Raw genomic sequence first — 22,646 nt, 5'->3', positions numbered from 1 at the left:
GTCGACAGGAAGTAACAAAATGGCCTAGTGGGGGCGCATAGAACAGATTGTAATAATTATTTTTGATTCGGATTCCTCTTTATGGGGAAAGGAAAGGAAAATGTACATCAAAACTTGAAAGTTGTTTTTGTTTTTAATTCAACATACGTAGTTCAAATGCTAACAATAAAAGCACCGCATATTGTTATAATCAGATGTCAGGTACATAGAATATTTAAAAAGGAAAAAAGAAAAATGTCAACAAGTGGCATGTTGAAAACTTTAAATTTACGAAGTAGATGCTAAATATAAGTCGATGTTCCTAATGAAGTGTCTTGGCGTGCACGTTCATATTCTGACCACCGGAGGGCGCATGCGAGAGTGCGCGCCCCCGCGAGAGACGGGGTCGCGCTGCGCCGTGCTGCGTGCAGATGTGTCGCAGATTCTTTTCCAACGGAAACCGTCCAGCGTGGGCAAGTTGCTGGCATCGCAATGGGCCTCAAAGTGTCGCCACCCTAACCCGGCGGCCGCGGGTGAAGACGCCACTTTCCCACCCACCCCCGGCAGGTCCGAGGCGCGCACTTGATGGAGCTGTCAGCTATCGGCGAGCAAGTGTTCGCCGTGGAATCCATCACGAAGAAAAGAGTTCGGAAGGTAACAGTTCACGCAGATAATTTGCCTTTTCACCTTCGTGTCATTACGCCGCAAGAAACGTGGAGTAAATGTTATATAAAAGCATGCTACTAAGAGCATAAGCTGGTTACCTAATTGACTTTAAAGAGGATGCTGTTGAGTTGTTGCGCAGCTGCTTATTGCATGTCCATTTTCTGGATACGAACAGTTAGACAAGCTTTTTGTGTATGCCTGTTGTTGTTTTCTTGCTAATTGTGTTCTGATCCAAATTAACATGTCACATGTTGCTAAAATTGGCGTCCGATCCCAAACATCCCCTCTTGGGTTTATTTCTCCATACATCCAATAATTGCTCTGACAACCTATAAGTTCTTCCTATAAACTTTGTGCAGGTTTTATAATAGACGAAATGTGACCCATAAACCAGACTCAACGTGCATTCACTTTATCAAAAGGCTTGTAATATTTGTTGCATTCATTTAGCTTTTTTTTTTTGGTGTGCTATATAATTGGTTCATTAAAATATAGTCGTTCATTTTGTATTTTGAAATCACTTTTATCGCATTAGTCTATGTAGTTATTGTAAATAATGAAAGTAAAATGAACTATTTTACACATACATTTAACATTTTTATTGATATGAGTAGTAAAATGCATAATTTCACCTATGTTTATTAAAATTGTGTTCTTTAATTTAGTTTTAGATAATTCCTTAAATTCCATTCGATATAGAAAAATCGTTTTACGTCTTTTTTTACTTGGTTCCTTTATTTATTGTACCAAAAAAAAGTAAAATAAAGAATTTGACATATTCATTTTACATTTTGTATTTGTTTTATTAAATAATCAGATAAAATATGTATTGCATATAATAATGTATATATAGTAAGGCGTTTTTTTTAAAGACCATGTATAGTTAAAAAGCAAAACAAAGAGTAAAAGTAGTTCTGTATGTAAGTTTAACATTTTACATTCATTCATATAAATAATAATAAGAAGAAGTGGTAAAAATAAACATTTTCAAATGCATTCAGCATTTATTTAGTTGACTGAAGAATTGATTAAGTTAATACTAAAATTTAAATAGTAAAACAAATTTACGTGAAATGTAACTTAAATAATCGCTTTATTTGTTGTTCGCTCTTTGACAACACATAATAATACAGTAATAGTCAAATGCTAAATTTACATGCAGCACTTTTATTTATTTTATCAATAAAACCAAAAAGAGTACAAATAAATGTATTGTTATACGTATTTTTATCAGATAATTGATTATTCATTAACCAGATTCATTCAAAGTGCTCCTGTTTTCATCACGCGAGCCAATCCTGGTGATGATGTCACCATTTACCGCAAACCCGATGACGAACGAACGCGTAGTGTCATCTGGCAGCAGTTCGTCTGAGTGGCTTTTGTCTGTGGCTGCTCTCAAAAGCTGCTGTCTCCGCAGGGCAACGTGGAGTACCTGTTGAAATGGAAAGGATGGCCTCCAAAGTGAGTGGCAACATTTGGATCAGTGATGTCAGCTTACATATGTGATTTCAATTTTTGAACATTGCACCAGTGTTCCTAATACAGTGTCCTGAGAGCGTAGGAATGATTTAATACACTTCTAAACAAAAAATGTGTATTTTTTTTCTTTCTAGGTACAGCACTTGGGAACCCGAGGAACACATTCTGGACCAGCGTTTAGTCCAAGCATATGAAGAGAAGTACGACTTGATGGAATTTGTGGGAGCTATTTGTTTGTGTCACTTTTGAGAAAATGAGGATTTGACATCCTTTTTAAAACTCATTCACTGCTATTGACGGCTGAAGACGTCAAAAATTCATTTGAATTATTTCTATTAGTTTAACATTTTTTCCCACTTTTGTTAACAAGAGTATGAAAACCTATAATTTTTTTATTGTACATTTAGAACAGATATAAAATTTGTGATTAATCGTGAGCTAACTAGGTAAGTCATGCGATTAATTATGATTACAAATTTTAATTACCTGTCGCCCCTAATTTTTAAATAATTTTTCCTTTTTTAAATTGTATTTATTCATTGCCATTTACGGCTATAAACGCCAAAAATTCATTTAAACCATTTCTATTAGTTAAACATTTTTTCCTACTTTTGTTAACAAGAGTATGAAAACCTACAATTGTTTTATTGTACATTTAGAACAGATATAACATTTGTGATTAATCGTGAGTTAACTAGTGAAGTCATGCGATTAATTACAAATAAAAATTGTAATTGCCTGTCGCCGCTAATTTTTAATATATATATATATTTTTTTAATGAATTGATGGCAGTGAATGAGTTCTCAATAATAATGAGCAGTGACATTAAAATGTAGAACAATAAGTAAAATACTGTATTTTTGTTACATTAAAAAACAACAACAAACAAGCACTTACTTGTCGTGGCTTTAGTACAACGATATCTCCAGTATTTATTTTTTAATAGTGTGTTTGCCTTTTCTTAGAGAGCAGAGAGACAGAACCCTGGGTCACAGGAGGAAAAAACCCAAGGCCAAACGACTCCTGTTGGAGGTGAAATTGAATTTTTTTGTACTTTTTGAAACTGGCAAGTCATATTTTCTAGTGAGGCTCAAAATAACTTTGTTTTCTTTGAGGAGCAATTTTGCTAATCAATGACTTCATTTGAGGAGCAACTTTCTAATTTTGACAACAATGAATTTTAGGTTAGCTTAGCATTTAGCATGGCTTCTCCGTCTTTCCTCATTACTTTGTGAAAATACTTGACAGAAGTGTAGCTTAGAGACCATGATTTCTGATTTAGGACAACATATTTAGCCTAGCTAACCAAATTTGTTATACATTTTTAAACTGGCAAGGAATATTTTATAGTGATGTACAAGGCTTAAAATAACTTCTTTTTTTTTGTGTGTGGAGCAATTTTGCTAATCAATGACTTCATTGGAGGAGCAACTTTCTAATTTTGACAACAATTCATCTTAGGTTAGCTTAGCATTTAGCATGGCTTCTCCGTCTTTCCTCATCACTTTGTGAAGATACTTGACAGAAATGTAGCTTAGATGCCATGATTACTGACTTAGGATAACATATTTAGCCTCACTAGCAGCTAGCTAGCCAAATTCGTTATGCATTTTTTCAACTGGCAAGAAATATTTTATAGTGATGTATACGGCTCAAAATAACTTAGTTTTCTTTGAGGAGCAGTTTTGCTAATCAATGACTTCATTTGAGGAGCAACTTTCTAATTTTGACAACAATGAATCTTAGGTTAGCTTAGCATTTAGCATGGCTTCTCATATTTAGCCTCACAAGCTCGCTAGCCAAAGTCGCTTGCTAGCGAGCCGTTAAGCACCAAGCTTGCCTTGACTATCCGCACGTGATGTCAGCTGTGCTAATGATTTTCTTCTTGGTCTGGATTCAGAACACGGTGTATACTATGGACCTTCGCAGCGCTCACAAGACCGCAGATGTGCCCAAACCCCGCCTACGTCTCTCCCTGACCCGCTCCTTACCCCCGGAGGAGGAGGAAGAAGAGGAAGAGGAAGAAGAGGAAGAGGAAGAAGAGGAGGAGGACGAAGAGGAGGAGGACGAAGAGGAGGAGGACGAAGAGGAGGACCCGTCGTATGTTGCCTGGAGGAGGTCATCCCGGTACAAGAGGAGGCCACAGAGAAGATACCTTAACTCCAGGCTGGCGAGATCTGCAGAAGAGGATTGGAAAAGCCTGGGAGAAGAGGAGGTGGACGAGGATATTGTTGAAGATGAGGAGGAGGAGTCTGAGGATACGATAGAAAAGAGTCCAGGTATGCTTACATATAGTTGAGGCCAAATCCGTACTACGGAGGAATAATATTCTTGTTTGGTGTAGGTCCGACGAGGGCCGACATTTGGAGCCCCGCCATTGGCCGAGACGAGCTCGCGGAGGCCGAGGTGACCGAAACGGCGTGGAGTCCCGCCGTCGGGCCGTCGGAGGTGACGGTCACCGACGTCACCATCAACGCTCTCACCGTGACGTTCCGAGAGGCGCGCGTGGCCCAGGGTTTTTTCCGAGCGTGGGGGCTGGAGGTATGAGCGGCCAGCCGAGGTTTCGCAATAGATCATCAATCGCTGAAATGCGGATGGCGCAGACTGATTTTGGCCTCAGTGGAAAGAAGATTACACGTTTGTGTATGTTGTCGACGGTATGAAGATAATGAGACGTTAACAAGCAGGCGTAGATGAGAATGTTTAGCATCGTTCTCCATTTTTGCACTTTTGAATGACCCTGCCGTTCACTGCGAAAACCTTTGTCAGCATCTTAACATGGATGCCTTTCAAATATTTTAAACAGTACATTTTCAGCCAGAATGATTCGAATCGGAACTGGTACGTCCAACTGCTAGTTAGTAGTAGCTGTGTTTTACTGCTCTCGCACCATAGTAACCACGTAGATTCATTACTCAAAACGCGGTAATTAAACATGAAAAACCACGAACAGCTCATGCACGGTTTAGCAAACGCGTTCTAATCTCCATGTATTTTTGTAGTCTCGATTATTGTAGCAATGCGTAGCACAAGCAGGCCTTGTGCTGGAAACAAAAGTGTGATGAGATTTGAAAACACATTGTGATATCAAGTTAGCATTTATTATGGGGAAAAAGCTCCAAAATTAAGCGAGGATGATCAACAGATGGGAATGCAAGTGCCTCGTTTCATCTTTTTTTTTTTTTGAATGCAACTACAAGAAATGATGTTAACGCAGGGGAAGCATGTTTGTAGTGTTTATTTTTCTACATTAAACTGAATGTATATTTATTATTTAGGAGGCGGTACCTGTGAATCGTCGGTACCCGTGACTCCGCCCCTAATTTGCACTTTGTGATGTTAACCTGCACATGATATCGTGCTGCCTGAACTTGAGCGTGTCGATAACATTTGTCATAATGGAATAAATGTGGCTCGTGGTTATCTTCATTTTGTTGATTTTCATTTGGGAGGCCGGGAAAGATTGAGGACATTTCTATTAATTACAATTGCAAAATGTTTGTTCACGACTTAAAACTGGCATTACTATTTTAATTGTGATCATGCACAAGTTTGACAAAATAATTCCAAACAGTACAAACTTACTTTATTGTACAATTAATTTATTGGCAAAAAAAACAGTCAGACCACCAAAATAACTTAAAAAAAAAAATAAACTAATGAAAATGGAGCAAGTTATTTTTGCTTTCTCTCAGCAAGCACCAAAATTTTATAACAAGAAAACAATAAGTGGTCAAAGATTCCATTTGAATACTTAACAAATATTTAAATAGTCTTACTTCCAGTCTCTTCTTTTGTTTGGAGCGGAAATGAGATAAACAAAACATTTTTTGTTCAGTTGCCATGGGTTTGTACAGTGACTATGTTTACATCTATATTCATGTACATGAAACATTTCTTCAAAAGAGGATGGTTTAATATACTCCCAGGGCGACTGTCTGCAGTGTCGTTTTGCATCACCATATATTTAATACAAAACAAAACAATTTTATCTAATAATTCTTGTAGCTTCAAGTTTTATTTCCAAAAAAATAAAATTAAATAATATATCTATATATAAAAGACAGTTTTTCCTTGGTTTTTTCTTTTCTTATAAAATAAGTCTCAAGATATATTGCCACCTGGTTCCCCCCCCCCCCCCATACCCAGCAACCATTGAATGAAAAATAGTGATCATGTGACTGTGTTGTCTTTGTAAAAAGCTAAATAACCACTTGAAATCTTTTAGGTCACACGACCGAAATCGAACCCGCCTGGCGTCGTCTCGATTTTTCACATCCAGCTTGTGGGATTGTTCATGTGTGACTAAATGTCTTCTTTACTCCAAACAATACACAGGAGGAAAAAGGAGAGAGAGAGAAAGAGAGAGAGAGAGAGAGAGAGAGAGAGAGAGAGAGAGAAAAAAGGCGCATCGAGGCATGGCCTCCAAACACCTTTTACCGAACTTTGAAAGAAAAACAAATTTCAATACTGTACAGCAGCTTGGGAGTACTTGAATATGCAATCTAAAAGGGGGGAATTTAAATGTTTTGAACTATATACACATGTTGTTTTCCCCTTTCATTTTCATTACAAAATACAGTATCTAAATCCACCATTTCTTAACTTTGTACAGTACTAACAATGAATTAAACTTTGTGGCTGAAAGTAAATTGAATCAAAATACAAACAAAAATAATAATAATCTCTTCTCACGGCTCAGAAGCCAGGATGGAAAATATATGTACACAAATTTAAATTAATCACAACCTCTAAACATAAGTTGGCCTTGCCAGTTCTTTGGAGGATGGGGGAGGAGTTTCAGAACCCGCAGATGTGTCATGTTTGAGTTGGTGGGATGTAAAAATGATGAAAAAAAAAACCTGAAATGCAAAATGTGTTGAGGCTTGTTTTACGATCCGCTGACAAGAAAAATTAAATAAAAAAACTTACTTCCCATCCCTCTGCAAAATCGATACAATCATGACTGGGTACTTGAGAAAAAAATAGTTTTTTGAAGAAGAAAAAAATGGGGAGAGGGTTGGGGGGAGTACAGCTTTGTCAACTCGCGTGAATTTTTCACCACATTGAAAATCTTAAAAATATTCATAAAAAGGCAAAAAATCATCTGTCCCCAAAAATATTGTTGTAATAGACTACGGAAGAAATCTCTTCAACCTGAAACGTTGCCCTTCCACCATTTTGTACACAGTTGGCAAAAATAGATATATATTAACAGCAATAACTTACCATTGTTTTTAATTTATTTATTTATTGACTTGTAGGATTTTCTGCTGCGGATCTCCCATAGGAAGCTTCAGTTCACTTTTTATACATCACAAAAATATTTAAATAAAAAATTGAAAACTTGTCAAATCCTTAGTTTGACTCCCATCTCCTGTGATGGCACGCACATGTGCTACATGAGGTCCAAACTGTTGTGGTTCATGTTTGCTGCCAGTTCCTGGTTGTTGTTATTGTTGTTATTTGGGGCCAACATGTCGGACTGCCCGCCTGGGTTGGCGACGGCGTGCATGGCCGCCATGCCACTCAGCTGAGAAATGATGGAGTTCTGGTCCGAGCTGAACTGTCCCGGATCCACAGGCCCGCCTGGCGGCTGCTGCTGCAGCGGCGCCATGTTGGGGTGATGTTGGCCCATGTGGGCGGGGTGGGGTGATCCGGTCTGAGTCTGCGGGGAAATGCGGTGCGGCGACGGCTGCGGCTGGGACGAGGACGATGAGGACGAGGGCTGCATGCGGGGGGACGGGCTGGAGTGGGGGGGCTGCGACTGCGGCCGCGGCGATGGCTGCGGCGACCGCACCTGATTGCCCAGCGAGCCCAGGCCGCCTTGGCCTTGCAGGTGGGGGTGCGGGGACTGGGCCATCTGCTGCTGGGGGCTCATGGGGCTGCTGTGCTGGGCCGGGGAGCCCCCGCCCAGGTGCTGCTGCTGAAGGAGCCTCTGGTGGATGTTCTGGTGGATCAAACCTTGGGAGGCCTGCGGCAGTGGGGGCCCGCCTTGCTGCTGCCCCGGTACGTTTTGACCCGGTTGTAGCGTGGCGCCCCCTGGCGCGCCGCCACCCGGCCCTCCATCTTGTCCTTGAGGTCCTACTCCCATTGAATTCTGTTGCTGCTGATGCTGCTGTTGGTGGTGCATTTGCATTTGGTGCAGCCTTTGCTGGAGGGCGGCCGCCACTTGGGAAGCGTTGCCCGGGTAGCCTTGCTGGCCCGGACCACCCTGCGGCCCTCCTTGCTGCTGCCCCGGAAGCCTCACGCCGCCCCCGGGTTGGGCTTGGGACGAAGGTGGCATTCCTGGCTGCCCTTGGCCAGGCTGCATGAAGCTCTGCTGTCCTTGTTGGAACTGTCCCTGGTTTGCCATCTGCTGCTGCTGTTGCTGCTGTTGTTGTTGTTGTTGTCGTCTCAGGAGCATTTCTCGGAAATGCGGCGTCATGGTGGACATGTTTTGTTGGCCTGCTTGCATCGCTCCCTGCTGTTGCTGCAGGGCCGCCATTTGCTGCTGTTGCAGGCTGCCAGGCAACATTGGCCGCTGCTGCTGCTGTTGCTGCTGTTGGAGTTGCTGAAGCTGAGCCATGGTGGGCACGCTCCCCCCTGCGCCGCCCCCCTGAGCCATGTTCATTCCCGCTTGGCTCATCTGCTGGCCGTCCATGCCGGCCACGGGCCCTCCTACTCCTACGCCAGCCCCCTGGAACCTTACGCCTCCGGGGCCTTGCGGAGGCCCCCCTTGTCCGCCGGGAACACCTTGCCCTCCCTGGTACCTGGCGGCTCTCTGTCTGATGAACGCCGCCATGAGTGTGGGGTTGGAGCGGAGGATGTTGAGGACTTGCTGCTGCTGGAGGGGCGAACTTGGGGAGCGCAATGTTCTCAAGAGGTCCTGCAGCGCCCCTTGTGGCAGGTTTCCCGGCCCCCCCGGCTGCATCAGTCCGCGGTTTCCTGGCTGAACTTGCTGCTGCTGCTGTTGCTGCTGCTGCTGCGCGACCGCCGACTGCTGCTGCGCCGTCATGTGACCCATCATGGCGGACCTCTGCTGCGGGGTCATCCCCGGCCCCCCGGGTCCCCACTGCTGGTTGGCTTGCTGGAGCTGCCCGCCGCTTCCCGGCTGGAGGTGCTGTTGGACTTGAGGGGGCAACTGAGACTGGGGGCCGCCTTGCTGCATGCCAGCCAGCATCCCCTGCTGCTGAGGGTCCAACATAGTCCTGCCTACCATTCCTTGAGCCTGGGGGGGAATCCCCTGAGCGCCCATGTGAGGCATGCCCATCTGGGCGGGGTTGTTTTGGTGGTGAGGATGTTGGGGCATCATCCCGCCCTGTCCTAAACCTCGGATCTGAGCCTGGGCCTGAGCCTGAGCCATCTGCCTCTGGGTCTCCGCGAGCCGTTGGATTTTGAGAGCCGTCTCGACTGCCGCCAAAGGGGGTCCTTGCTGCTGGCCCTGAACAGGGATGGACCCTTGCACCTGGTTAGGTGTCTGTTGCTGCTGAGGTGGGGTGGCGGGTCCGAGTCCAGCTTTCCCCATCGACTGGTGGAGAGGAGAAGCTCCCGGCGGTCTGGGATTGTACGGCGGCAAAGCGCCGGCGTGCTGCTGCTGCAGTTGTTGGACGCCGGGTGACTGTTGCATCATCTGCTGCTGGGGGGAAGTCATCACCCCCCCTCCACCTCCCGCGCTCATCGCCTGAAACTGATGGTGTTGTAGATGCTGAGGAGGGATGGCGCCGCTTTGCTGCTGAACTTGCTGTGGTTGACCCACGCCGACTCCCTGCTGCGGAGGAAGCGCCATTAGATTTCCCGGGGTGGGCGTCTGCGGCGTGGGTGGCTGCGTGCCGGCAGACGTGGGCGTGCTAGGAGCGGTGCCTCCATTGTTGGCTCCCGGGGAGGGCAGGCCATTGCCCCCTGGGGCGCCTCCTGGAGCCGGTTTGCCGACTCTCTGCATGCTGGCCATCCGCCGCCTCAGCATCTGGGCCTGCTGGAGCCGGTGCTGCAGCTGCTGTTGACACAGCTTGTGCTTGATGTTCAGGCAGAACGGCACCGGGCACTTGTTCTCCTGGCAGTGTTTGGCGTGGTAGCAACACAACGCGATAAGCTGCTTGCAGATGGGGCAGCCGCCGTTGGTTTTTCTCTTGCAGCCTCTCGTGTGCTGAACGACGCGCTTCATCTTCTGGCAGGACGGCAGCGAGCAGTTGGCGTTTCGACACTGGCAGGCGTGGACCAGCGACTGGATGCAGCGCTGGATGCTGAGGCGCCGCGAGTCTCCCGGGTTCTGAGTGCTGGCGCCCGTCTGGTTGCTGCTCTCGTCGTCCAAACCCAGGCCTAACTTCTCCATCTTGTGCTCGTGGCCCTTAGTGTTGTAGCACGTGATGCAAAGGTCGTAGTCCTGCGAGAGATGACATGAACAATCGTATTTAAAACAAATCCACCGGGTTATAAGACAAGTTGTGGATATTGGGTAAAATATGAGGTTTAACCTAAAATGCATTCGAGCTGTTAAAATTAGTGGCCACTTTCCTCCGACAACATTGTGGTAATGGCCAGGTACTGTCGAGTCACTATTAGGTGCCGACTTGGTCTTACGATGTCAAAACATAGTTCCGATTCACTGCTTAATGTGTGGGTTATTCATTATTTTAAAATGCTGAGTATACTACGAGCAGGAAGTAAGCAGTCAGAAAATGGTTAAAAGTAGAATCACCAACCGTTGAACAATGGATTGATATTGTCCATGAGATTTATGGAAGAGATGTAATTTATATTTTGCTTTTTAATCTAACACAAAAAAAATAATTCGAAAGAATGCTTCATTTATCGTAGTTAAATTTTAGGATTGGATCAAAAATACTAAATAAGTCATATTTGATTTTAATATTTAATTGCTCGAGCTTGGGTCAAGTCATTACCAACTCAATATTAAAATATTTAATCTGAGTCTAAAATTTTACTGTGAAAAATCTGTTTTTTACCCCCCCCCCTCCTTTTTTTAGTTAAGATAAAAAAACTAACAAAACAATGAGGTGTTTTTCTTAAATTTCTGATAGCCAATTGAAGGTGGAAATAACAAATGAGATTCCTGTTAGATCTAATTTAAAGTGGATTTAAATGCAATTGGTGTTAGTGCTATAGCACTCACCTTATCTTATTTTTTAGATATAAACAGGTTTTAAGTTTTTTTCTTCTTCAGATAATTATTTTCCCAGCAAAGAGAAAAACCTCTTACCTTGCTGACAGATTCAGTTGCCACTCCAGTCTATCAGAGCTGCCACTGCTTCCTTGTGTTTTTAGAAATGTCACACAAACAAGCAGTGCCAGCTCGACTGGAAAAACAACTACCAACTGTAAAAAATTATTGGTGGAAAAAGAAAAACTAACAAACAAACCTAGCAATTAGTGCTAACTTGCCCTCTTCTTTTTTCACCTGCTTGGATAGACAAAACTAGTCTTTCATTGGTTTTGTTCTTCACAAGTTAAGTTCATTGAGCAATTTGGTAAGAAAAATATCCAGATTTTTAAAAGGAGGGCGGGGTCAACCGCCTGAGTTATGTAACCTAGAGTGGACCAAGGGCAGCTCGAAAAAAATGTTAACGTCATTTAAAAGAAAATATTTTGCTTCTTCCCAATAAAAAGATTCTTTCAATCCGTAGCTCACCTCGCACACGGTACAGTGAAACCGAGTCTCCACGTGGTGTTTGCACATATTGCACGTGTAGACGAAGCGGTCTTGGCTTTGGTTGTGCAACTCCACCAGCATGCTCATGGAGCTCCACATGGAGCGCCTCAACGAGCTGAACTCCAGGTGTTTGTCCCGCGCCAACGTTAGGAAAGCGTCGCGGCCGTCCATGAGGTCGCAGGCCATTAGCGGATCGGGGTCCACGATGGGGGGCAGCGCGTTGGCCATTGGACCCGCGATCAGCCGGATCACAAAGAACACCTATGGTGAAAAAGACATTTCCATCTGTTCATTTATTTCAGGCAGCAATCGACATCAACAAGATATCCATTTTTCCAAACAATACTCAACTAAAGCTAGCCTGAAAGGAATGGGAGGAAGACAATTTTAAGACTTTAAAATTAAATGTTTGTTTCAACAAAAATTCACAATTTTAATTGATTATTTTCAGATAATGACTTGGTTAAAACAAATTGCTTTGGATAAATAAAGCATATGCCGGAAGGCAAAACAAATCTTTGAAAACAGTTTCTTTCAAGCAAGTTTTCTTTCCAAGCATGGATTTGAATAAACTTCTACAGAAATAACGGAAATAATCCAGTGACCAGGTTGCTAATTTGGGCAACACTGAGGGTGCTTTTGTGAAGTTGTTCCACTTTGTTCGCAGCCGTTTTGTTAGTGCAAGGCAGCACATAAGTGCACTTTGAACAGTGGAAGCAGCAAAAATCATGTGGATTAATACATTTAAATCAATCAACAAAATAAATTGCTCAGCCAGCCCTAATGAGTAGTGAGCATTTTACGTTTTTATACCTCTTTGTGTTTTTCCATAGTGGCATACAGCTTTTGTGAAAGGTCATTGGACACATTGGGCATGCCCGGCTTCTTCTTATTGGCTCGGCTCAGGCTGCTCTTGTTCTTACTAGTCTTCTTATTGTTCTTTTTCTTGGCATTTTTACTGTCACCTTTACTGTCCTGCACACACAAAAAAAGAAGGAAAAAATGTCAATGTCACTTAACACAACCTCACGGGTTAAAACACTCAATTACTTACATCAATACTCTCATTAGAAGTGCTGTTCTCCTCCCTCTTGCGTTCTTCCTCCTCCTGCTCCAGCTCTTTAATACTCTCTTCCAGCACATTGGGCCAAAAATCACCTTCAAAATAAGGCAACTCGTTGGCGCTGGTCAAACGATCCTCTGTCGCCTGCTTGAAGATATCCTGTAAGAGAGGAATCCAAAATACAATGCAATGTGTCATTACTGGGAGGTGCGTCAACAGCCGGCTTTACATGGAGCCTTGCATTGTGATTCGAATGAAAATTCTCCATCTGAAAATCCATCATTTCATCCGCAAAGACTACAATTGTGCCTCTCTACCTTGTAGTCGTGTACTATCCGCTCAGCCACAGCTTTGTCCAACATCTTCTTGTACCACTCTTGGAGGCGTTTTGGCTTTGGAATCTTCTGATCAGCAGGGTGGCAGTGGAAGATGTAGTCATCGCCTTCACTGGGCGGACAGGCCCAGATGTGCCCAGTTGTGTAGCTGGGGAGTATTCAAAAAAAGTGAACACAGATGCTGACAAGACAGAATTTAATAGAAGGTATGAGCTACGTTATCATTACTACATGATTTCTGCAAAAAAAAAAAAAAAACAGGGCTTACCCCAACTTTTTGGCATATTCCAAGTAGCCAATGAGGATTTCATGGTAAACAGCCGTTCGCAGAGTTCGCGGCCGGAAAAAATGCACACTGTCCAGGTAGGAGATGTAAACTCGTCTGAAAGGATGATCAAACAACAGTCAACAATTTTGTGGAGTTTAATTTAATAAAAAAAATTAAAAGTGTGTAAAGTACATACCTCTGATTAGGCTGAGGGCAGTCTGAGCCGTACTCTTGCACATGCATTCCAAAAAAGCAGACATCTGCGCCGTCAATGTCTTCAAATGCAAAAAGGGCTTTTGTCCTGTATGGGAAAGACTCCGACATCTCTCCACTATCCACAAATCTGAAAAGACATCAATGGAAACCCTCAATTTAAATACACAGCAGCAACGAAAAAGTCAAATGACTTTTGAACATTTTGCCGCCCGGTCGCTGACATACTTGGACTTCATGCCGGGTTTCACTTCCACAACTTTGTCTGAGACGTGCACCATTCGGATGAAGACCTCCCCAGCCTCCGGGTGGCTCTGACGCTTCAGAAAGTCGTTCACCCTCGACTCCAGGAAACAGCCTAACTTTGTCTGAGGCAACCCTGATAGAGAAGAGAAAAAGCTTCTTCTTTTTTTTTTTTATTCCATATTTTGTTTTATCTTTAAATAGAAGAGAATTGGTTACATACTTTTAGCAGAATACTTGTTCTCCCTCCTCGTCTTATTAGACTTCTTGAGGCAGCCATCACATACAAAACTGGGGCATATCACAAAATGAAGGTTAAGTCAATTTATAACAATAATTTTTCATGTGATGACAAAAAACAAAACAAAACAAAAAACTTACCCCAACGGCCAGATTGTGTCATTGTGTAAGACACAAATCTGGTGCATCTTGCGTCCACAGTCCAAACATTCAACAAGCCTTAAATCAAAAAAGCGTAAGACATACATTACATGCGATTTGGCCACACACTGGTGTGAAAATTTGATGGCTGCTAAACTTACAATTCAGGGTCCAGTGTGTCATTCTTTTTCTTCTCAAACTGCTCTTTGTTAATGGATCTGAAAGAAATTTGAGTAAGACAAAGCAAGAGAAAAACACTGCAGCGGAAAAACTAAAATCAAACACATTCTACAAATATGCATAAGTTAGGTACCACCCACTATATATCAGAACAGTGCATGTTTTTCCAATGGCTGACTAAAAATTGGGTTTTGCAGAAAAATAACTACAGCTTAACAGTTTGACATGTTAGCTTGAAGGTCTACATCATCACCACCTTGGTGATGATGCAATGAAAATAGACATTTGACGTTATCAGCCCTTTTAAAAGAAATGTAACATACTCGTATTTGTTCTTAATATACAATAATACTTACGTCTGTGGCTGAGTGGGGTCATCACCCAGGGACACAGTCTCTCCCTGGATCTCGTTGAAACACTTCTCACAGAAGTGGTACCTGTCAGCAATAAGCCAAAACTTTGGTGAACTACGCCATAGCAGTCAATGACCAACAGCGCATGGGAGGGCAGTCCCCAAAAGGAACACGAGCAAAGCGGCAAGCAGAAGTGGATGCATAGGACAGCAGGAAGTCATCAGCGCAAAAAAACAAACAGACAAGTGTTTGGTAGATGGGAGGGGGGAGATTAGTGATGGAGGGGATGGTTGTGGAGGTTCATGGTTGAACATGGTGAAAAACAATGGGAGTATCATATCACAACCATTGGAAAGGACAAGAGACAAGTCACGTGACAAGACAAACATGGATGACAACACAAGAGCAGAAATCCCAGGCAAAGCCCAGATGAGCAATTTGGACATGAAATAGGATGAGCATAAAACACAACTAAGAGCAGAGGGAGCACAAACAAATGGGTTGGGTTTCTTTTAACAGGGGAAGTGGGCTGGGGAAAGAGGTTGGAGCATAAGATATTATGCACACGCAGGAAATAATTGCTTAGTTCATTGCAAAGTCGGTCTTTTACCATCCCAGCCACAAACAATTCACAGATGCATAAATGCACTTTACAATGAACTGTTTCTACAAGTGCATCTCAGTGAATAAGAATATTGTGGAAAACTGATGATAGTAACGTTTCTACAGTATTCTAATTTATCAAGATGCCCCTGTAAAAAATAAATAAAATACAAGACTGACTTCTAAAATGCCAACGTATTAGGTACAACATGGAAAAAATAAAGGCGTTGAAGATGATGGAAATAAAAAAATTAATCAGATGAAGATATTTTCATATGAATCCACTATCAGTCGCTTTTCATCAAGCCCCTTCATTTTTCAAGCTGTCCATTGGCCATGATGATAAGAAATTCCTCTGTACCTGTTCTGGTAACTGAAATAAGCAGCGTCTCGGGGAATAGTGCACAGCTGCTTCCCGTAGCAGCACAGTGTCTGAGGGGAGAACTCAAGCTGTTGGGCAGAAGTAAAGGAACAGTCAATGACATAGTTCTCCCCCAAAAAAAAAAAATAACTTTTTTACTGGCATCAAACAAAAACATAACAGACTCCCTTTGCAACATATTATGCAGTCCAGTGCAAAATGTGACGGTCAATAACTCCCCCAGGGTTAACAGATTTAGTTAGAAATGATTGATTTTATAAGAACAAAGTTTTAGTTCACCCTCCTAGCAAACAAGCACCATTCCCTCAGTTGTTTTATTTGTCAGCAAAACCAAAAATAGACGAGTCTACTGAGAAATATGATATGGCAGTGGCGTTCCCAAGACCATTTTAGCTCCATAGCTTAAAGCATTCAAAACACTTGAAACATTACATTGCATTTGTGCATCCAAATACACTTTGAGAAGGGTTTGACTGGTACGAGATAAGGCGTAGTTTCATGCACAAAGAGAAACTGTAACAACATGAGGGAATGACAGGGCTAAATGTGAATTCTAGAGATTTAAATAAGTAGGAAAAAAAATCTTCTAGGCTCTCACAAGTGCTGTCACGTATAGCGTATATCTAAACATTTAATTACAAATACAACTCATTATTGTGCTTATTTTATTATGATTCATTTAGAAAGCAATACAATATACATGATTTGTTACACTTGTTGTTAATTTCATGCCAGGTCTCACCTTTCTTCCACAACAGTAGCCAAGTCGCTGCATGACTGGGTCAATCTCCTGTTCAAAGACCTCCGCCAGTTTGGAGCAGCACTTGTAGACTCGAGATGTTTTGCGATTGTACAGCCAAGCATTGTTGAACATCAACCAGATGTCATCCACGTACTGCCAGGGGTCCTGATACTGGCCTACAAGCACAAATACACAATCCTCATGTTCGCATTCAAGGCCATCCACAACCTTGGTTTTCCACTAATTAAAAGAAGAGAAATACTGACCTGTGTCTAGCTTCCGCTTGATAGTGGACAAATCCATGGGGTTCTTCACAATGTCGAAGTAGTCCTGTTAAAATATCATGTACAGGTATTACATCCCATGAAACTGGATGAAATCAAAAATATCTAGGGGGAAAAGATGAGTCAAAATGGACACCAAAAAAACCCCAAAAACAAAATAACTAAGGTTTGTACAATAAGCTGCATGCTCACGTACAGGTATGCACAATAGGTGTGGATCGACAGGCATCCTGAAGGGCAGCGACTCCGGTTCTTGCCTGTAGAGGGACTCCAGTGTTGGCATTAGGGCCTGGCGAAGCTCTTCTGGCTTGAAAACTTGAAAAACGTACACAATTTGGTTATGATACAAAAATTATAATAATAAAATTACTGAAGTTGGATTAACCATAGACACAGATTTAAGATAAACTTTCCCATACTCTTCTTTTTTGCTGGTGACTGCGAAACAGCCCCGTCGGATGATTGCTCTTCTTCTTTCAACTCCTTTTTAACATCCGGTTTCTTGTCTTCAGTTTTTACAACCGACATTGGCAGGGTGGTCGATGTATCCATTGGAACTACCTTGCCTCCTTCTCCGGAATATTCCTCCTTTTTAACCTCAATTTTCACAGGACTTTCTTCCATTTTGACATTGCTGAGCTTCCCCCCCTTGGAGCCACTGCCGGTGTCGCTCTCCTCCGCATCATCCTGCTGCTGCTTGACTTCTGACTTATGGTCTGGCATGGCGGCCGTGGTGTCCGACTGCACCTTTTGGGAGGAAGTATCCAGGCTGTTGACGGAGGCTGGAGTCAAAGCCTGGCTGTCCGCTTGGAATGAACCCTTTTGGGACAACTGCAAACAAAAAGAAACATTTAAGTAGGATACAGGCATAAAGCGGAACTGGCCGATTGAACATCAAGTGTAAATCCAGCCTAATAAACACCAAAATTTGGTGCAAATGGTTATAAATTGTTAACTCATTCGCTTCCAGCCATGTTCACTGAAGCAACCCCCTTTGCTCCCAGCTGTTTTACTGGATTCTTCAGGTCAGAAGCTTTATTAAAGCCTTCTGTATGCTCTAGCATAAAGAAACCCCATGAAAAAACATAAATAAGTTTTGGGGAGTGAAGGGCAAAGTATTAAAACAATTATTTATACGTTTTTGGGTTTGAATGAGTTAACCAACACTGACCGGAGTGCGTGGCATCTGAGCACCATGTGGTGTTGAGCTTGAGCCAAGTCCAGGGTGAGATGGCGTAGTGGAGCCGGCGCCGATGTGTGGCTGCTGGAGGGGCTTGTTGGAGCCAGGACCCTGGCCCAGCTGGGAGGTTTGGGGTGGTGCATTAGGGGTGTGTGGCTGAGGGGTCTGGGAGCCGGCGAGTCTGGGTGGTGTCTGGTGAGGTGTAGGCGAGCGACTGTGAGCCGGGGAGGGTGAGCTGCCGCGCATGGCTCCTAAATGGGGTAGGGAGTTGGGTTGCTGGTTTGCATTTGGAGTCATCGAGGAGGTAGGTGCTCCAACAGTCGAGTTGGGGCCTCCACCGCCAACACTTTGAGGGCCCATGGATCCCACCGCGGAAACTCCGCCGGAACCGCTTGCAGAGCCCGGTTGTGCTAAAGGACTAGCAACTGGGAGAGAGGGAGGAGTGCCCATCTGCGTCTGACAAAATAAAAATAAACAGAATGAATATTTAGGACAGTAAGGATGAATGGATCCTTTTCAAATATTCATAGAACATGCAATTCTCAACTATGATCTTATTTAAAGACGATGTAAAATCTGATTTCCAATTATATAATGACTGTTCCCCTTTGCTTACAGAAAAAGTTGACGACTAAGTCATTGCTGCCATTCACACTTTTCTGATCTTACCTGTGGCATGCCTCCCTGAGGTCCAGGCTGTGCCATCCCAGAAGGAGTTGTTCCGACCACAGGTCCTGAGCCAGCAAACTGGCCCTGGGGCAGATACTGGTTCTGGAGTTGGTTGACATTAGGCTGACCCATCCTCGATCCAACAATTCCCATCTAGACATACAGGCACAGGTATAAACACAGAAATTATTGGAGATTTTTCATCTAGTGGTGTGGAAAGTCAAAGAAAGCTATTGTTATTACTCATGTCGTCTATAATGTCACAGAATACGGATTAAAATGTGTCACTATAATACAAGTAGATGAATAAACAGCAGTTGTCTGCCACTGTAAAAAAAAAAAATTACATCTTTATGAGTGGTCCTATTCAAAACAATTAACAAAAGAGCCAATGAACAGGAAAAAATATATGCATAAATTAATGCATAACACAGAGCGAGATCATATAATAAAACAAGTACATTTTGTACAGACCTGGTTGCCAGATGTTCCCAAGGGGAGAGGAGGAGTGGACCTCTGGCCCAGAGACTGCATCCCCAGCTGACTGAATTGATTCATGCCTGACAAAACACGCTAACTGTTATTACCACACGTACCACTTAAATCGGAAACCACAATTTACATATATTATAAACATACAGTAAATTGAATTAGTTTTCTCGCAGTTTTGCTCAGCAAGATAATCGCTTGTAAACATTATCTGGTGCGATACTTGTCTTTTATATGAGCGGATCCCCAATGATTGTCTACCTGGGCTTTGCATTCTGTTGACCATTTGATTGGGTCCAGTGGGTCGTACCATAGATGGGTCAGGGAGGGGACCATCTGGAAAAACAGAGGGATGATGTGTACATGACAATAAAGGTGCATACATCACCTTACAAGCTACAGTATTTATTAACAACTATTCCTAATTGCTCTTATTGTTCACATGAATATCGCAAGTCCATGTACAATTCTTGCACACTCACTTGGAGGCAGTCCAGCAGGAGACTGACCCAGGCCGGCAGGGCCAAGACCCAGACCTTGCTTCTGGAGACGAGTCCTCCTCTTCTCCTCCAGCTCTTTCTGGATTTTGTAGATCTTCTCAGCTAACAAGTGGTAATACTCAGCCTGGCCAAAAAGACAGTCAAAGGAAACAAGATTGGGATAAAATATCTGTACTTACAACTGCTGTTAAATGACACCTGTGGTCACTTACTCTATTGTTTGCCGACTCGTACATGTCTCCTTCAACTTTTCTGGCATAAGCCACCAAGTTCTCCATCCTGCGGTCTTTTAAAGCTGCAGGATCTGGAGTTGGAAAGATGGCCTGAACACTGCGGGTGATGGGGAAAAAAATTACAAGTTAACTGGCAGCTCATTTGTCAGTATTGTGTATACTAGATGAAAACGACATGATTGAAATGACACAAACAGCACCATTGTATAAATGACGATCCCTTGGAGGAATCAGTCCAATGAGCATCACCTTCCTGTTTTTACCACTGCTACCATTTCTTCAATATAAAAAAAACAATTTCTCCAAATGATTCAAATATAAATGGAAAAGCAGTGGACTGGTGGACAATAACTTGGCAATGAGAACTTAATGAATTTCCGTGCAGTTTGATCTTCTTACCTGTAATATTAACATAATTGAAAAGTCCAATGTTGTCACTTGTAAGTTGAATAGCTTTCCAAGTCACAGTGCATCTAGAAGTCATTTTAGGTTGTGACCAAAGGGGAAAAAATGCCAAATGTTTTCAGTACTCACAGCTTGTGTACCAAGTGATTTCGCAGGTCTTGCGTGATGTCCTCATGCCAGCTTTTTCTCATTCCTGTGGCAGAGGGAGGGCCTGCTGTGGGCATGGAGCCGACCCCACTGGCATCATTCATCAAACTGGAGAACAAAAACATCCTTCAAATCACAATCTTGAAAAGATTATTGTCTCAACCCAATTTGGAAGTCTAGATATATACAGTTCAAAACTGTTTAGGATTAAAATGGATTCAGGAGGATTTTTCCTTCGTACCTCTGGCTATTCACATTGAGATGCATCATAGTGTCTTGCAGTAAGTTGGCTTGTTGATTCTGAGAAGGCGTACCCACACCTCCATTAACTCCCATAGGATTTGCTCCTTAGTAGAGATAAAGAGAAGACAATTGCGTATATAAAATGCATGCATGTACCTTTCTCCTGTAAATAGCCCTTAAAGGGGAAGTCAGTCTAAAAATGACATTCTGATTAATATTACATTTGTGGAATATGAGTTATGAAGCAAAATCTAGACATTTGTATGCATCTCAGGGTGTGGCCATTTTGCCACTTGCTGTCAACTGAAGATGACATCAATGTTGCTTAGGGCTCAGGCAACGACCAATCACAGCTCAACAGTTTTCTGAAGCTGAGCTATGATTGGTTGTTACCTGAGACCCGAGCAACTGTGATGTCATTGTCAGTCGATGAGCAAGTGGCAAAATGGCCGCCTTCTGATATTGATAAAAACTGCTGGATTCCAGTAACACAATATTAAGCAGAATACCATATTAGCCTAGTGGGGCTGCATAGAACATATTATTGTCAAGAAATTGATTTTGGGTTGACTTCCCCTTTAAAAAGGTCTTCAAGATAGCCAACTTACCCATTGGGTTCATCGGCCTCATACCAGCCTGGCCTTGGAGGGCCTGGTTGGGCATGTTGGTCTGAGAATGCTGGCCCTGGATCTGGTTTCCCTGGTAGGTGAGACCTAATGCTGCATAGGCTCTTTCTATGGAACTGGGGTCAATCTGGCTCGGAGGATTGAGGTTTGGAGCACTTGGTTGGCTACCAGGGACTGACCCAAGAGAACTGCCCAGACCTGCAGCAGCTGCACTAAGAAGAGCTGTGAGGATATAAGACAAGATGACAATTAGAGACACTTAAATAGCACTTAAATTTTTTAAATGAATTAAATAAATGCTCTGTTGTCAAAATTATTATAGCAAGCACAACAACTGTAATGACAAATTGAAAAGTCAATGACGGAAACAATTGCTTCAAATGAGGAAAAAAATGTGTTAAAATAAATAAATAAACATTTTGGTCGGATACAGACACTCACACTGCGGGTTCCTCTTGTCCCCAGCATTCTTCAGTGGCAGGCAAACTGGACAGTCATGTCGAGTGCAGTTCTTCCAGTGGGAGATGATTTGCCTTGACGATGCACAGTGAGCAACTGAGGAAGAAAATACATGAAATTAAGGTTTGTTGCTATAGATTAGGTGTTCGTGTTTTTTGTGTTCCTTGCCAGGAAAACAAGTCAAATTTTAAAGAAATTGAAATAATTATAAGTTGGCCATCCAAGAAAACGTACTTGTTATTTACAGTACAAATTGTTCAACAAAATACAGCGTTCCTCTACTGCATTGCAGTTATTCTTTGTACCCTTTTTTTAAACGGTATACAGTGAAGCCCAAATTTAGAGATGTGCACCTTTAGTTCAGTACCTAGCTGTGTTGCAACATGTAGCGTAATTAAGAACAATAAGAATAGGAATGCACAGTGTAAAAAAGTAACACAATTTGCTGCTTAAGTATTTGGTGTTCTCCAGAGCAGAGATAATATGTGCATGGGAGTAAGGCTGAGCGATTGACTGTACAGTGACTGTACAGGGCAAAATGTCAGCCCCTTGTGATGGATAAAAACAGGTGGATTTTTCTGCCTATTTCAAATTCCACAAACGCAATATTAATCAGAATTTGTTCGTGAATCGTGTTTAGACAAGTGGGAGGTGAACAAAAAAAAGTGAGAACAGGCAGGACTAAGCAAGGAATACTTTAAAAAAGTGTATTTAATCATTTGGATTGTCTTTAAATGTTTTGTGTATAGCATTTCAGTCGAGTAAAACATTTTATATAGTCTCCATATTGCAGATTTTTGCCTATTGTGAGTGGGCCTCGAACACATCCACCACATAAAATGAAACTCCTTTAAAGAGTTGTTTCAAGAGT

General features: G+C 42.7%; 2 protein-coding genes across 3 annotated transcripts in view; one reads left to right on the top strand and one right to left on the bottom strand.

Annotated features, from left to right (window-relative positions):
* Positions 1-370: 370 nt before the first annotated feature.
* cbx7b (chromobox homolog 7b) lies at positions 371-5,557 on the top strand. Its single transcript, XM_086063942.1, has 6 exons — positions 371-633; positions 2,066-2,109; positions 2,262-2,327; positions 3,094-3,160; positions 4,029-4,407; positions 4,473-5,557. Exons 1-6 carry the CDS (start codon positions 565-567, stop codon positions 4,673-4,675), a joined length of 828 nt encoding a protein of 275 aa, XP_085920068.1. The 5' UTR covers positions 371-564; the 3' UTR covers positions 4,676-5,557.
* A 1,802-nt stretch (positions 5,558-7,359) lies between these two features.
* The window catches only part of ep300a (EP300 lysine acetyltransferase a), a 24,137-nt gene continuing 8,850 nt past the window's right edge, over positions 7,360-22,646 (bottom strand). The window contains exons 5-31 of one of the 2 annotated variants that reach the window (XM_086063940.1): positions 21,752-21,871; positions 21,299-21,538; positions 20,689-20,794; positions 20,430-20,555; positions 19,875-19,992; positions 19,645-19,786; positions 19,424-19,498; positions 19,148-19,233; positions 18,674-18,826; positions 17,996-18,460; positions 17,244-17,655; positions 17,021-17,139; positions 16,807-16,870; positions 16,541-16,716; positions 15,778-15,866; positions 14,817-14,897; positions 14,442-14,498; positions 14,281-14,358; positions 14,123-14,190; positions 13,885-14,035; positions 13,640-13,786; positions 13,444-13,557; positions 13,158-13,323; positions 12,832-12,999; positions 12,591-12,752; positions 11,757-12,038; positions 7,360-10,490 (exon numbers count right to left, since the gene is read on the bottom strand). In XM_086063940.1, coding sequence (XP_085920066.1) covers positions 7,527-10,490; positions 11,757-12,038; positions 12,591-12,752; positions 12,832-12,999; positions 13,158-13,323; positions 13,444-13,557; positions 13,640-13,786; positions 13,885-14,035; positions 14,123-14,190; positions 14,281-14,358; positions 14,442-14,498; positions 14,817-14,897; positions 15,778-15,866; positions 16,541-16,716; positions 16,807-16,870; positions 17,021-17,139; positions 17,244-17,655; positions 17,996-18,460; positions 18,674-18,826; positions 19,148-19,233; positions 19,424-19,498; positions 19,645-19,786; positions 19,875-19,992; positions 20,430-20,555; positions 20,689-20,794; positions 21,299-21,538; positions 21,752-21,871 — 6,929 coding nt within the window. In that variant the 3' untranslated portion in view covers positions 7,360-7,526. The remainder of the gene's footprint in view (positions 10,491-11,756; positions 12,039-12,590; positions 12,753-12,831; positions 13,000-13,157; positions 13,324-13,443; positions 13,558-13,639; positions 13,787-13,884; positions 14,036-14,122; positions 14,191-14,280; positions 14,359-14,441; positions 14,499-14,816; positions 14,898-15,777; positions 15,867-16,540; positions 16,717-16,806; positions 16,871-17,020; positions 17,140-17,243; positions 17,656-17,995; positions 18,461-18,673; positions 18,827-19,147; positions 19,234-19,423; positions 19,499-19,644; positions 19,787-19,874; positions 19,993-20,429; positions 20,556-20,688; positions 20,795-21,298; positions 21,539-21,751; positions 21,872-22,646) is intronic. The other variant, XM_086063941.1, reaches the window with a different exon arrangement.

Source organism: Leptonotus elevatus, chromosome 20 (genome assembly GCF_054856555.1).
Source record: "Leptonotus elevatus isolate MCC_2025b chromosome 20, RoL_Lele_1.0, whole genome shotgun sequence".
Classification (NCBI taxonomy): Eukaryota; Metazoa; Chordata; class Actinopteri; order Syngnathiformes; family Syngnathidae; genus Leptonotus; species Leptonotus elevatus.
The sequence above is the reverse complement of the archived record's forward strand: the minus strand, read 5'-3'. Positions and strand labels throughout refer to the sequence as shown.